Genomic DNA, 12,756 nt, shown 5'->3' with positions numbered 1-12,756 from the left:
ACCTTTCTTTTGCTGACTGGTTTATTTCATTTAACATAATGATCATCAGTTCCAGACACGAGTAACAAATTATCAGATTTCATTCTATTTGTGTCTGAATAGTATTGTGTGTGTGTGTGTGTGTGTGTGTGTGTGTGTGTTATGGTTTAAATATTAGGTACTCCTAAAAGCTCATGTGTGAGACAATGTACAAAAGTTTAAAGGTGAAATACGTGGAGTATGAGAACCCTAATCTAATAAGTGGACTGATCTGTTAATAGGGCTTAAATGGGCATTAATTGTAGGCAGGTAGGTTGTGACTGAAAGAGAGGGTTTATTGCAGGCATGCTTTTAGGGTTTATATTTTTTCCGTGGTGAGTGGAGCTCTCTCCCTGCTTCCTGGTGCCATGTTCTGAGCTGCTTTCTTCTGCCATATCTCTCTGCCATAATCTTCTTCCTCTCCTCTGACCCAGAGCAATGGAGTTGTTGGTCCATGGACAGAGACCTCTGAAACCCTTAGCACCAAATAAGCTTTTCCTCCTTTACATTGTTCTTGTCAGGCAGGTGTTTTGTTCACCACAGTGAAAATGCTATGTGTTTGTGAGTATGTAATACATTTTATTTATCCATTAATCAGTTGATGGACTTGTAAATTGTTTCATTTATTGGCTAATTTTAAGAGTGATGCAGTAAATATGGGAATAGAGATGTCTCTCTGCCATACTGATTTCTCTTACTTTGTATGTGTTTCCAGTTGATTTCTCTTCTTTGTATGTGTTTCCAGTTTGGGGGTTTTGGATCAAAGGGTATTTCTGGTTTTAACTTTTGAAGAGCTTCCATATTGTTTTCCATTTTTCATTATGGCTGTACTAATTTACATTTCCACTAATAAAATGCAATTATTCTCTTTTCTAGACATCTTCCCCAGCAGTTGCTATCTTTAGTAACTTGATAATAGCCATACTTACTAGAATGAGGTGATGACTTTTGGTTTTGACTTGCATTTCCCTGGTGATTCATAATGTTGAGAGTTTTTTCATAAATATGTTTGCCATTTGTATGTCTTCTTTCAAACCTGTACATTTGGTCCTAACACCCATTTTTTTTTAAACCGAGTCATTTTTTCTTTTCCTGTTGAACGTTGTGAGTGAAATGACAATCTACAGAAAGTAACCAAAATATTTGCAAACTAACTTAATAATTCTTTATGAAGAGTTATTTACTTTAAAGACAAAAAAACTGAAACCAAACTCACAATCTCAAAGCAGCACATCTATTGTTATCTATAGTTTTAATTTTTAAGTACTCATTTCTTGTGTATATATGGAAATGTATGTATAACAGAAAATGATTTCATGAAATTGTGATTTTCTAATATTGGTGGTTGGTTGGTAATTTTTGTGTTTCCATCAATGTCTTATGAAAATATTTCCTAAAATATATAAATATATATACCAGAGGACAAATTAAGGAGATTTCAAAGCATAGCTGCATGGGTATAATCTTCAGCTTCTTGGCTTCCCACCCCAAATATAGTTATAAGACACCAAAATATAGTACATGAGACCATTGTAAACTTCGTATTCAAAAAAGAACATATATTGCTATAATACTACCAACACATAATGCATTTGTATCTACCAGATAAAATGTTTTATAATTTATTTTGTATAGATATTTAAACACATTAATTAGAATAATATGATTTTCATAAGGAAAGGAACTATACATGTATTGCTATGTAGTTTCAATTTGGTAGCATCAGTTTAACTAAATGAAACAAATACTGATTTTTTTTTTTTTTACAATATAACAATTTCGATATCTGTGACAAAATGTGGTCACTAGCTGGCAAATGCATTACACTTTCCAACATTAACTGTGGCTTTGGAACTAGTGACAATTTAAAAATTTTTTTTAGATATTATCTTGTCATAGTGGATTAAGAGGTGTGTGATTTATTATCTGAATTTAAACAATCAGCAACAACAAGACAAAATTTACAAAGTGTTGAACCTCACATTGATCATTAAGAAAACAAATGATGCAATTCCCATAGAATTATTGATGAGACTTATATAAAAACAGACTAGAGGACAAATGTAGTGGTGACTCTATTAACTTTTATTTAAGATATTCTACATATCAGGCATTTTGTAAGCACTTAACATGACATTATTGATCAACATTATGGTGGGTATTGTGTTTCTTTTGTTTCATTTTTAAATAACATTTGTCTATAATTTTAATTATATGACTGCTGCTGCTTAGTCACTAAATGTACCACTGAGTATCGTTATAGTTACTACATACCTAGTACTGAGCCTCATTTACTTTTTATTATAAGTAGGTAAAAGAAACAAGAGTTAAATACTGTGCATTACTCAAACTATGTTAGTACAAAATCTCAGTACTTTTCAATACAAAAACTTCTGGGTTTGTAATTGGGCTGTAGTATCAAGCTCTGGAATTGAATTTGGATTCTGATATGCTGCACATGTTCTGTTGATTCAGGAAAAAGACTGCAGGAATAGATTTCATCTGTTATGTGCTGTTTGAAAATTTCCATGGTAAAATGCAAAATGCAATTTGAAAACAAGGCACAACACAGAATAGTACAAGGAAATTCCATATATATATCACCAAACTTCAATAACTACCAATGCTTTGCATTCTAATTCTAGGAATTTTTGTATTTTTCTGTTTTCCAATAAGAAACATTGATAATTGGGTTAAATAGTAAAAATTTCTAAATTTTGGGTTAAATAATATCAAAGCATAGGACTTATGGCTTCTTCAAGGCCTTGAAACAATACAGTTTTCAGGAGTTCTTACATTACTTCAAACACAGTATGGTTTAATAAAATGATATCAGTGTCTTTGTGTTGAGTTCAAATGTATGGCATAAATCATCACACTACATCTGGCCATGCTATAAAGCATGCTGAACAAAAAAAGTTTCCAAATACCGTTTGTTACATTCCTTCAGATATTTTTCTAATATTTTCATTGTTGTGTGACATGAAACTAAATTTCACCTTAGAAGAGATGTAATTTTGAGAGCTGAGTATTTTCTTGACCTCTTTATCCCTTATTGATGCTTGTTCATAATTTCTTCTCAATTATAAACAATACATTAAAAAATGGAACCCCCAAATTATCGTTATTTTTCCATACTTCTTCATATTGGAGTAAACAATGAAATGTTGCATAGATGGATACCTGGACTCAGTTGGAGTTTCTAAGTGCTGGTTTTCTACTCCAACACCATACTTATATCTCCAATTCACATGTATTGAATTTTCTAAATAATGACATTATCAAATATTTACTTTCTCATTCAGTTAAAATTATACATGGATAGATACAACCTAAAAATATTTTGTCAGGGAAACCAACAAGTATGGCAAAATTGTGTTCACACACATTACATTAACATTTTCCTTTTTCTAATTTACTTATTTAGTATTCCAACCATTATTAATAACCATAATAAGTAATTATGATAGCAAACAAATGGGATTATGTGATGTGCTTTATCACTTACTAGGAGTGATTGTTTTAGTCAGCATTTTGCTGCTGTGACCAAAAGACCTGACAAGAACAATCAGAAGAGGGAAATTTCATTAAGGGGCTTGTGGTCTCAGAGGTCTCAGTCTATAGATAGCCAACTCCATTCCTTAGGGTCCAAAGTAAAATAGAACATCATGGCAGAAAAGATATGGCAGAGGAAAGCAGTGCAAGACATAGCACCAGAAAGCAGAGAGAGCTCTGCTTCCAACCACAGCCTACCTACCTATAGTTAGCAGCAAGTTAATCCCTTTTAGGGTATTAATTAACTGATTAAGTTAAACCTCTCATAATTCAATTATTTCCCTCTAAATTGTCTCACACATGAGCTTTTAGGAGATATATCATATCTAAACTATAACAGTGATTTTCCTGCCCTGAAGAAGTCCTTTACCCTAGTTATGTTTTTGCTTTTTACTGAATATGTCACATTTTGTCCATGGAATATAAAGAATAAAAATAATATGCATGCTATTCCTGGGATTAGGAGACAAGTCCAGCAACAATAATATGCTGTTAATTAAGTAGAGGATAGGAGAATTATTATTTGTTTAGAGGGTAGAATATATGTAGAATAATTTTAGAAAATGACATAGAATGGACATAAGACCCGTGTACTTATTGCTTAAGTCTAGATATCAGATTTTTGTACCAGTTTATAAAGGAATCAACAGATGCTGAACTCTTTATAAATATTCACTGATTTAATCTGCATAGCAATCATATGACATTTGTACTCTTATTAGTGAATTATATGTAGAGAGATTGAGGTACAGTTAAGTATAGTAGTTATCTCCAGAATCAGAGTCTAAGTACTAATTTCCCAGTATGCTTTCAGGAAACACAGCCAGTATGTTACTCTGAACAATTTGTTCTTGCAGTGGATAGCCACAACTAATATATTAAATAGATAGAACATCCAAGCAGTCATATAAAATATTCTGGTCACATGAAAAACAGCATTCTGATATTTGTCAGTTGGAATGCACCTAGTCTAAGTTTTTAGAATTAAATCTCTGAATGTTTTATTCTATTTTTTACTTATTACAGTATTTAATTTTAGATATTGGTTTTAAAATACCAAATTCATAATATGAGATGAAATGCAAGCAGATTATGAAAATATCCTTGATTATGTTAAAATATGTGTGTGTATATATATATATACACATACATATATATATATGTATGTATGTATATGTATTACTTACTATACATATAAGAATATACTAAGATATTTTCCATCTAGAGGTCTTTGACAGAAAACTATATGTATTTCTTTCTTCCTTTCTTTTCCATCTAACCATTGACTAAATGCTGTTGATTTCACCTGGATCTATTTGTGGAATCTACTCACTTCTCTCCATGTCCACTAACTCTGCATTTCTCCAGAACATTATCACTGAAGTTTTCCAGTGGATCTCCTTGCCACACTGTCTTGGTATATTTAGACTGCCATACCAAAGGACCATAAATTAAGTGACTTAAACAGGGAAATTCATTTCTCATAGTTGTAGAGACCAGAAAATCCAAGATCATAGGGCTGGCAGGGAGGATTTGGTGTTGATTGAGGCCACTTTTCATGAGGCATAGATTTCTTATGTCCCTTTCCGCATTTGCTAGAAGTCACTGGCTTGATTTTTGGTAACCAAGACATTAATACTGTAAAGAGTGTTTTATCATGAAGTAATGACCTACCAAAGTTGCCATGTCTTAATGCCATCATCTTGGAATTTAGGGTTTCAATGCATCAATATGGGGGGATTACAAACACTCAAACTATAACACCCTTTCTTTCTTTCTTTTAGAGGAGAGAGAGAGAGAGAGAGAATTTTTTAATATTTATTTTTTAGTATTTTCAGTGGACACAGCATCTTTGTTTGTATGTGGTGCTGAGGATCAAACCTGGGCTGCATACATGCCAGTCCAGCGCGCTACTGCTTGAGCCACATCCCCAACCCATCACCCTTTCTAATTTATCCTTCACCTTGCAGTGTGAGAGATCTTTTTAAATTACTAATGCATACACCTTTCTCTTCTTCCTGAAACTTTTCACATCCTTTTCCAATTGTTGGTAAATCACTGAAACTCCTTCCCTTCCCTTGTCTTTATATTTTAGGAGTGCTATTTAAACCTAGTTTACATTGCATACAATTGACCCATTACATATACAATTAAAAATCTTTTACTGTATTACTAGAATTGTGGAATCATTAGACTAATTAGTGTTAGAACATTTCCATCTCTCCCTCTCAGTCATCTTACTACCATCTCCCATTCCCCTGCCAGTCCTGGTTAACCACTCCTGCGTCTTATTTGTGTAGATTTACCTCTCCTGGAAATTTGAAATAAATGGAATCATTCAATATTTGGCCTTTATTACAGGTTTTTTCTACTTAGAAAAATATTTTCAAGATTCCTCCAAGTTGAAGTATATGCAAACACTTAATAACATTTTTTTTTGCTAAATATTTCTTTATATGGATTTTAAAACCATGCATCAGTGGATGAACATTTGGTTCTGTTTTAAGTGTCAGGTTTTATTCATAATACTATTATGAGTATTCATGTACAAGTTTTTGTGTGGATATATATCTTCATTTCTCTTGAGAATATAATTGCTAATTTGTTTGGTAACTCAAGGTTTACCATTTGGAGACACTATCAGACTTTTCTCAATAAACCTGCACTATTTTACATGCCCACATGGTGTGTATAAAGATTCCAACTTCTCTGCATCCATTCACTCAAGCATTTGTTATTAGGTTTTAAGTCACTCCAGTGTGAAGAAAGTAGTATAATGGTTATGATCTCTATTTCCCTAAGGACTAATGATGTTGTACCTCTTTTCATGTTGTTTTGTTTGTTTGTTTTTAGTTTTCCCATGGCTTTTGAGATTCTTTATCATAGTTTATTTTATTTATCTAACTACTTCAACTTAAACATTCTCCTTATCATTTTGAATTTGGCAGCTTGAGTGAACTCCTTTCAATTCTTTGAGTTTTTTTCTCTCAAGTGTAGGTCTATACTTCCCATTTCCTTTCTACTTTGCCCTGATTTGCTCACCAGGGCTTACTTTATGCACATACAGCAGGTGTGATTGAATACAGGTCCACACTCAGGAGCACCCAATGCTTATTATTACTTGTTCTCATCTTGAAATTTTAATACATTTTGAACAAGAAATCACATTTATTTTTTTTCCTATGGTTCTGAAAATTTGTAGTCATACTATTACCTGGGTTATTATTATTACTTGTCCTTCTGTTTAGAAATACGTTCAAGAAACTGTTCCTCACTTCTGTAGATCATATTTGATATTCTTCCTGAATCTATATCATAATTAATTATAATTTGTCATTTTCTATTATAAGCATGTTTACTTGATTTACCAATAGCTTGCCTTTCTTATGAATTTTTCTACCCTCAGAATCTAGTCCAGTGCCTTTATACCACTAGCTGTGGTACAATATGCAGTTCAACATCACAATTTTGCCTCAAGTGGTTAGGCATATAGAAAATGTATTTCAGATAAAAAATTCAGACTGGCTGGGCAGGTAGCTACTATCAGTTATAAGCTATAGACTCTCCATCCTGCATAGGTCATTTAATGTTTTGTGCCTTAATGTCTTCTTCTGAAAATGAGGCTACTAGTTCTAATCCCGTGGTAGAATTATGGGATTCATTTAAATAATAAGTGGAAAAAAATTAAAATTCTGAAAAACAGTTACCATTTATCCATCATTTTACCTATTAAAATTATTATATTAAATTTTTATTTGTTGAATAAATTTTTGATTATATGTGAAAGAGAAAGAAAATAGCACTACTACCTGGTATAAAATAACCAGAACTTTTATTGCACATATTAATCTTTATTGTACTGACTTATACTGCTAGGAGGAAGGGTAATTGTACAAAAGTTCAGTTCATGAAGTCAAGATAGAGAATTAGGAATCTGGGAGCAAGCCCAGAAGGAAGAAAATTGATGATAATAGCTAATACAAGAATCTTATAAGGAGGAAAGAAAAGCTTTCCATTTAAAATTATTTGATGACTGCAGGAATTGTTCAATGAAATACTAACACAATTTTGAGAAATTTGGATAAATAATGGTAAACCATAGACTACTTTCCTTTTTGCATATTTAGCAGTTATGCTTTCTCTTTTAAGTGTGTGAAGTTGGGTTTAATTGACTATAGGTAGAGATATAATGCCATTAGGAAGGAAGTACATGATATAGAATTCACAGGTACAAAATTAGATGGAGTTTTTTGTTAGTCTACATTTGTCTTGGGTTCTGCATGCAGTCTCTATTCACCTGTTTTACATCATGAGACCCCACATCACTTTACTTCCTCCTGGGTGTCTGCTGGCCTATCTCTGTTCTTTCATTGTTTCCTGGCAGAGTCTACTTGGAATTCTCTTCTTATTATCAACCTCTCAACATTTTTAGATACAATCACACTTCAGTTTTTCAGGGAACATACTTCTGACTCTACTGCTTCTTTTCTTTAGTCACCTCAGAAAAGAACAGCAATGTTCCCACGTGGTACTTTTCACAAATGATTTGTAGAATATTTCACAACTAATGTCTTTCTTCCCTGTTAGACTTTTAATGACACTAAAAGTAAAAACTATTCAATTTTTCTCAACATCATGTCCTCAGCGCCTGCTTTGTGTAGAGTAAGCACACAGAATATTCATGCAATTGTAAGGTTTCTCAGCAACATGATCCAGATTTCTCTTAAAAAGGCCAGAGGCATCAATGACTCCAAATATTTTCAAAGAAACAGAGTAGAAAAAGAGAAATATAGGCTGCCTAAAATGTACTCTCAAGTACAATTAAATTCTAAATTTGGCAATAAGTATCTAGTCTGTAAGATCACTCAAGAAAAAGCCTATGAACATGGCACTTTGCATATTTACAATTTTGCTACAATTAAAATTGCCAACAGAATTTTAAGATGGAACTAAATCAAGATATTTGATTAAGTAATACTTAAAAGGACCATAAACTTAAAGCTTAATTAATTTATAAAATATTGAAATACTATTCAAATAAGAAGTTTTTAAACTGACCTTCTAGAAAGGCAAAGAATATAACAGCAAAATTTCAGAGTGTGCATTTCTGTGAAGGGTAAGAATAATAATGTGCAGTCAGACAATTTGCTTTCTAATCATCTTACTTAATTCAGTGATAGAACCTGGAAACACTAGGTAGACAGCTAAAATGTCCATTAACCTGTCTCAATCAAATATCAGATGTATTAAATGAATCTTCTTTAGGTATTGAATCAAAGCCAAGATATAAATGAAATTTCTTTCAGATATGTGCAATGTCTCTTTATAGCACAAAGACAGAGATGTCCTTTAGAATGTCAGATATGTGAAGGAATGACTTTGGTCTTCCAGTGTAAGTATCTGAGTTAAAAGCACATAGCATCTCTCTATGAATGCAATGTTAACTCTGAAAATAAGAATTTCCCAGTCAATCACACATTGTTTGATTCATTTAAGAAAAAGAAACTGTATTTCTCCAGAATTTCTGTTAACAATTTCATATATATGGATAATAACTTTGAAGTACCAATATTATTACTAATATCATACTGATTTTTTGTACAGTGACGATATTTACAACAATAGAAATGGGGAAGAAGAAATATTCATGAAGTTGCCATGAGAATTAAAATAAGATCAGTTGCTTTTTAAAATTATTCACAGCTACACACAAAAAAAATGTCTTCAGCTGTAATGACTTGGTGTCAAAGAAATAATAAGCAATATCATTTCAGTGGCTTTCACAGAGTATGGGAGTCCTTGTGGGTCAGGATCAACCTAAAGGTATAATTGTTCTCTCTAAAATCCAGAGACCCCTGTCTTTATACTCAAAGGAGTGCAACCAGAGACTGTGAACAGGTGAGGTGGACAACAGATAGGTTGAAGAAAATATTGTTTCTGAAAATAGAAAAAGATATCGTTGAGAAAGTTGACAGACTCACATTTTTTAGCAATTGGAAAATAAGTAAATTAAATTTTAGAAACTGATCCAAGGGTGAGCACATAGTATATAGCATGGGTCTTGGAAAGTAATTACTATCATTCATTGAAAAAAAGAACAGATTGTGCTGGTGGTGGAGAATGATGATTTTAGACCTGTACATTGTGATGTAAGGTAGGTCTCAAAGGGTCATGATCTGGAACTAAGATATCTGACTCCCCATCTCCAAGGAAAGAGGGATTCTGACAGGAGAAAGATTCATCAGAGGGCATCAGTTTAGCTGTGGGCAGGCAAGAGAGGGCCTAACTGGAGTGTGTGCACTGAAAAGAGAATAAAATCCAGGGAGGAATCCAAGGTTCCTCTACGGTGAGAGGAATCTGCAGCAGAGACCAAGAGGTAGTCAGAGAAGTGAAACTGGGAGCACACTGGGCAAGTGGATGTCGTGAGAGCCAGCAGAGTTCAGTGCTTAAAAAGAGAAGCCTGGCTCAAGGGCGTGAGATTATGAAAATCCTCTAGTCACCTTAGGAAGAAACTGGTGATTTGGCTTTTGGGCTTACTCATTCTGATTTTAAACTTCTGTCAATTTTTATTTTTTGTCCTTTTCTCTCAATTAATTAAATCAATTTGGCAGCTGAACATCTTGAAAATTAGAATATCTCACTTTACCTTTTATTTTAACAACATTTAGATTTTGGTGAACGTATTTTGGGCATAGAAATCCTATTCTAAGTTGCTTGGTTTTGAACACCACCTTTCTGATAGTGAACAAAATATGAGTGACTGGATAACTTAATTATTAAATTGTCAATTTAAATTAGATTTAAGATTATCTAATAACTTCATTAATAAATAAAGTTATGACAAGAAAGTATTTCTACTGTGCCCTTCAATCAATATTATGATTAAGAAACATCTTTGAAATAGTCTTTGATATGAATAAAAAATAATTTGATGATAATCATAAACAAAGTTTTTATGAAACAATTTTCACACATGTACTAAAATTTATGTGAATTTTGGTCACATATAAAATTGATCATTTTATAAGATAAAGACATTTTTACCATGTATAGTATATAATAGTTCATTGAGGCACTGAAACCTCAAATACTGAAAATAATCTATTAAAAACAGTAAATTACTTTTTCTAATGAATTATAAATTGTTAAAAGTTTGCTATATTTTCTATTTGAAGTAAAATTAATCAATATACTAGCTGTGTTTATGTGTGAGTGTTATAAAGGTATTTATGTGATTGAAAAAAATATTTTATGTGTTATGCTAGTTAAATTGCAACAAGAATTCCCATTGGAAATATAATCTATACAATATTGAATTGTAAGCAATTCCTTGATTTGAATCAATATCCTTGAAATAAATGATTAATCATTTCCATATTGTTTCTAGTGATTTCCTATGAAGAACTTAAGTAGTGATTACTATGTGTTTAATAATTTATCTGTGATGAATATGGTGTAAATTTTGCTTATGTGCGATGCTATTTTACTCATTCAAAAATGAATAAGACAAAATACTTAACCAAAATATAGCAGAAATACAATTTTCATTGGTAGTTTTTAGACAGCATTTGTATTTATAGTGAATATAATTGGAAACCAACAAAATCCTTCCAAGAAGAACATGAAAATTTTTTAAAAAGCAAAAAGCATACTAGGTATGAGTGATTGATAAAATATATATCCAAATGGTCAGTACATGTCAATGTCCTTGTAAGAAAGGCAGCAAGTGAAATGGATAAGCTAAAGAACAATAAGTAAAAAATGCAGAAACAGTACTTTTGAAATTTGATGATAATCTCACATGCTGATGTGAGATTATTTTCATTTACATGCATATTTAATAAGCATCGTGAATATGATCATTGTTTTAGACAAACAAGCATAAAATCTTTCTTTTTCCTGAATCAATGTAAACAGAGCCCAGACGGCCGCATTGAAGTCAAAGGGCAACATGGAAGCTCATCACTGCATATTAAAGATGTAAAGCTGTCAGATTCAGGGAGGTACGACTGTGAAGCAGCAAGTAGAATTGGAGGACATCAAAAAAGCATGTACCTTGATATTGAATGTAAGTTACTTTCAATTTGTATGTTTATTAAAGCAAATTCATCTGCCTTGAAAAATATGATTTTTATAAGAAAATCAAAATACATGTGCAATTCCTGTTTCAGTGTTTAATGAATAGCATTTAGAAGGAATGTAGCCATTCAAAGTCAGTTATTAGAGACATCTAGTGGAGGTAATGGGACATTTCACAGAGCTGCATATTTAATGGCCCATCCTGGAATGATGACTTTCGTTTTTATAATATTTAACCCCAAACTGAGCGTTAGCTAAATCATATCACTTATCAATAATGTTCAATAACTCCTTAGACTTTTATGTGTGCTTTAAAAAATATATCATGATTCTGTGCCTCACATATGCAAAGACTCTTTTCATTTCTTATTCTTTTATTAAATTATTTTGCATCTTCTTAAGATATGAAACACTATCATAAATACAGTGAAATGCATCAGTACTTCTATTTTATCCAGATTGTGCTTGTTGTCTGTCTTGAAAATAGGACAATTACTAGGCCAGTTTTTAGAGTAAATTTGAAAAAAAAAAAAAGGTGTTCATGACTATGAGATTGGGAAGCAAGAAGGCTAATACAAGATGGGCTTTCACAGTTCACTTTAAGTCATTGAATAGAATTTTAAAGTAAGATGCTATATATGTTATTTAAAAAGGAAGAAATTTAGCATCATTCTCAATAAATATTTATGAACCATCAGTGTTAGAAACTCTCTGATGCTTGAAGGAACATAGCTGTCTTAGTAGAAATGTTTGAGATAATTCTTGTTGACAAAACATTTCTATGGGCATATTTCTGGTACATTAATATTGATAGAAAGCAACAGTAACTGTGAAAAAATAGATACATTTTCTATTGAGAATCCCTTTAGAAAGAAAACACTTTTTCAAGAATTGACATAAGTTAAGTATGTTATTTTACATATTTATTCACTTTGCTAATATTAGGTGACTTCCAAGAAAGTCATTTTATTGTCATCACATGTCTTAAAAACCGAACAGATAAACAAATATTGTGGAGAATGTACAAAGGAGGAAGTGATAATATTAACTTACTTCACATGCTTCCTCCGCACTCATATTATATGCAGCTATTTTTTCATCATC

The 12,756-nt window shown here is 32.0% G+C and overlaps 1 protein-coding gene across 1 annotated transcript in view; it reads left to right on the top strand.

Annotated features, from left to right (window-relative positions):
• The window catches only part of Ncam2 (neural cell adhesion molecule 2), a 233,167-nt gene that overhangs the window by 57,065 nt on the left and 163,346 nt on the right, over positions 1 to 12,756 (top strand). Inside the window, exon 9 of the mRNA XM_076866974.2 lies at positions 11,491 to 11,641. Coding sequence (XP_076723089.1) covers positions 11,491 to 11,641 — 151 coding nt within the window. The remainder of the gene's footprint in view (positions 1 to 11,490; positions 11,642 to 12,756) is intronic.

This window comes from Callospermophilus lateralis, chromosome 10, assembly GCF_048772815.1.
Source record: "Callospermophilus lateralis isolate mCalLat2 chromosome 10, mCalLat2.hap1, whole genome shotgun sequence".
Lineage (NCBI taxonomy): Eukaryota > Metazoa > Chordata > Mammalia > Rodentia > Sciuridae > Callospermophilus > Callospermophilus lateralis.
The sequence above is the reverse complement of the archived record's forward strand: the minus strand, read 5'-3'. Positions and strand labels throughout refer to the sequence as shown.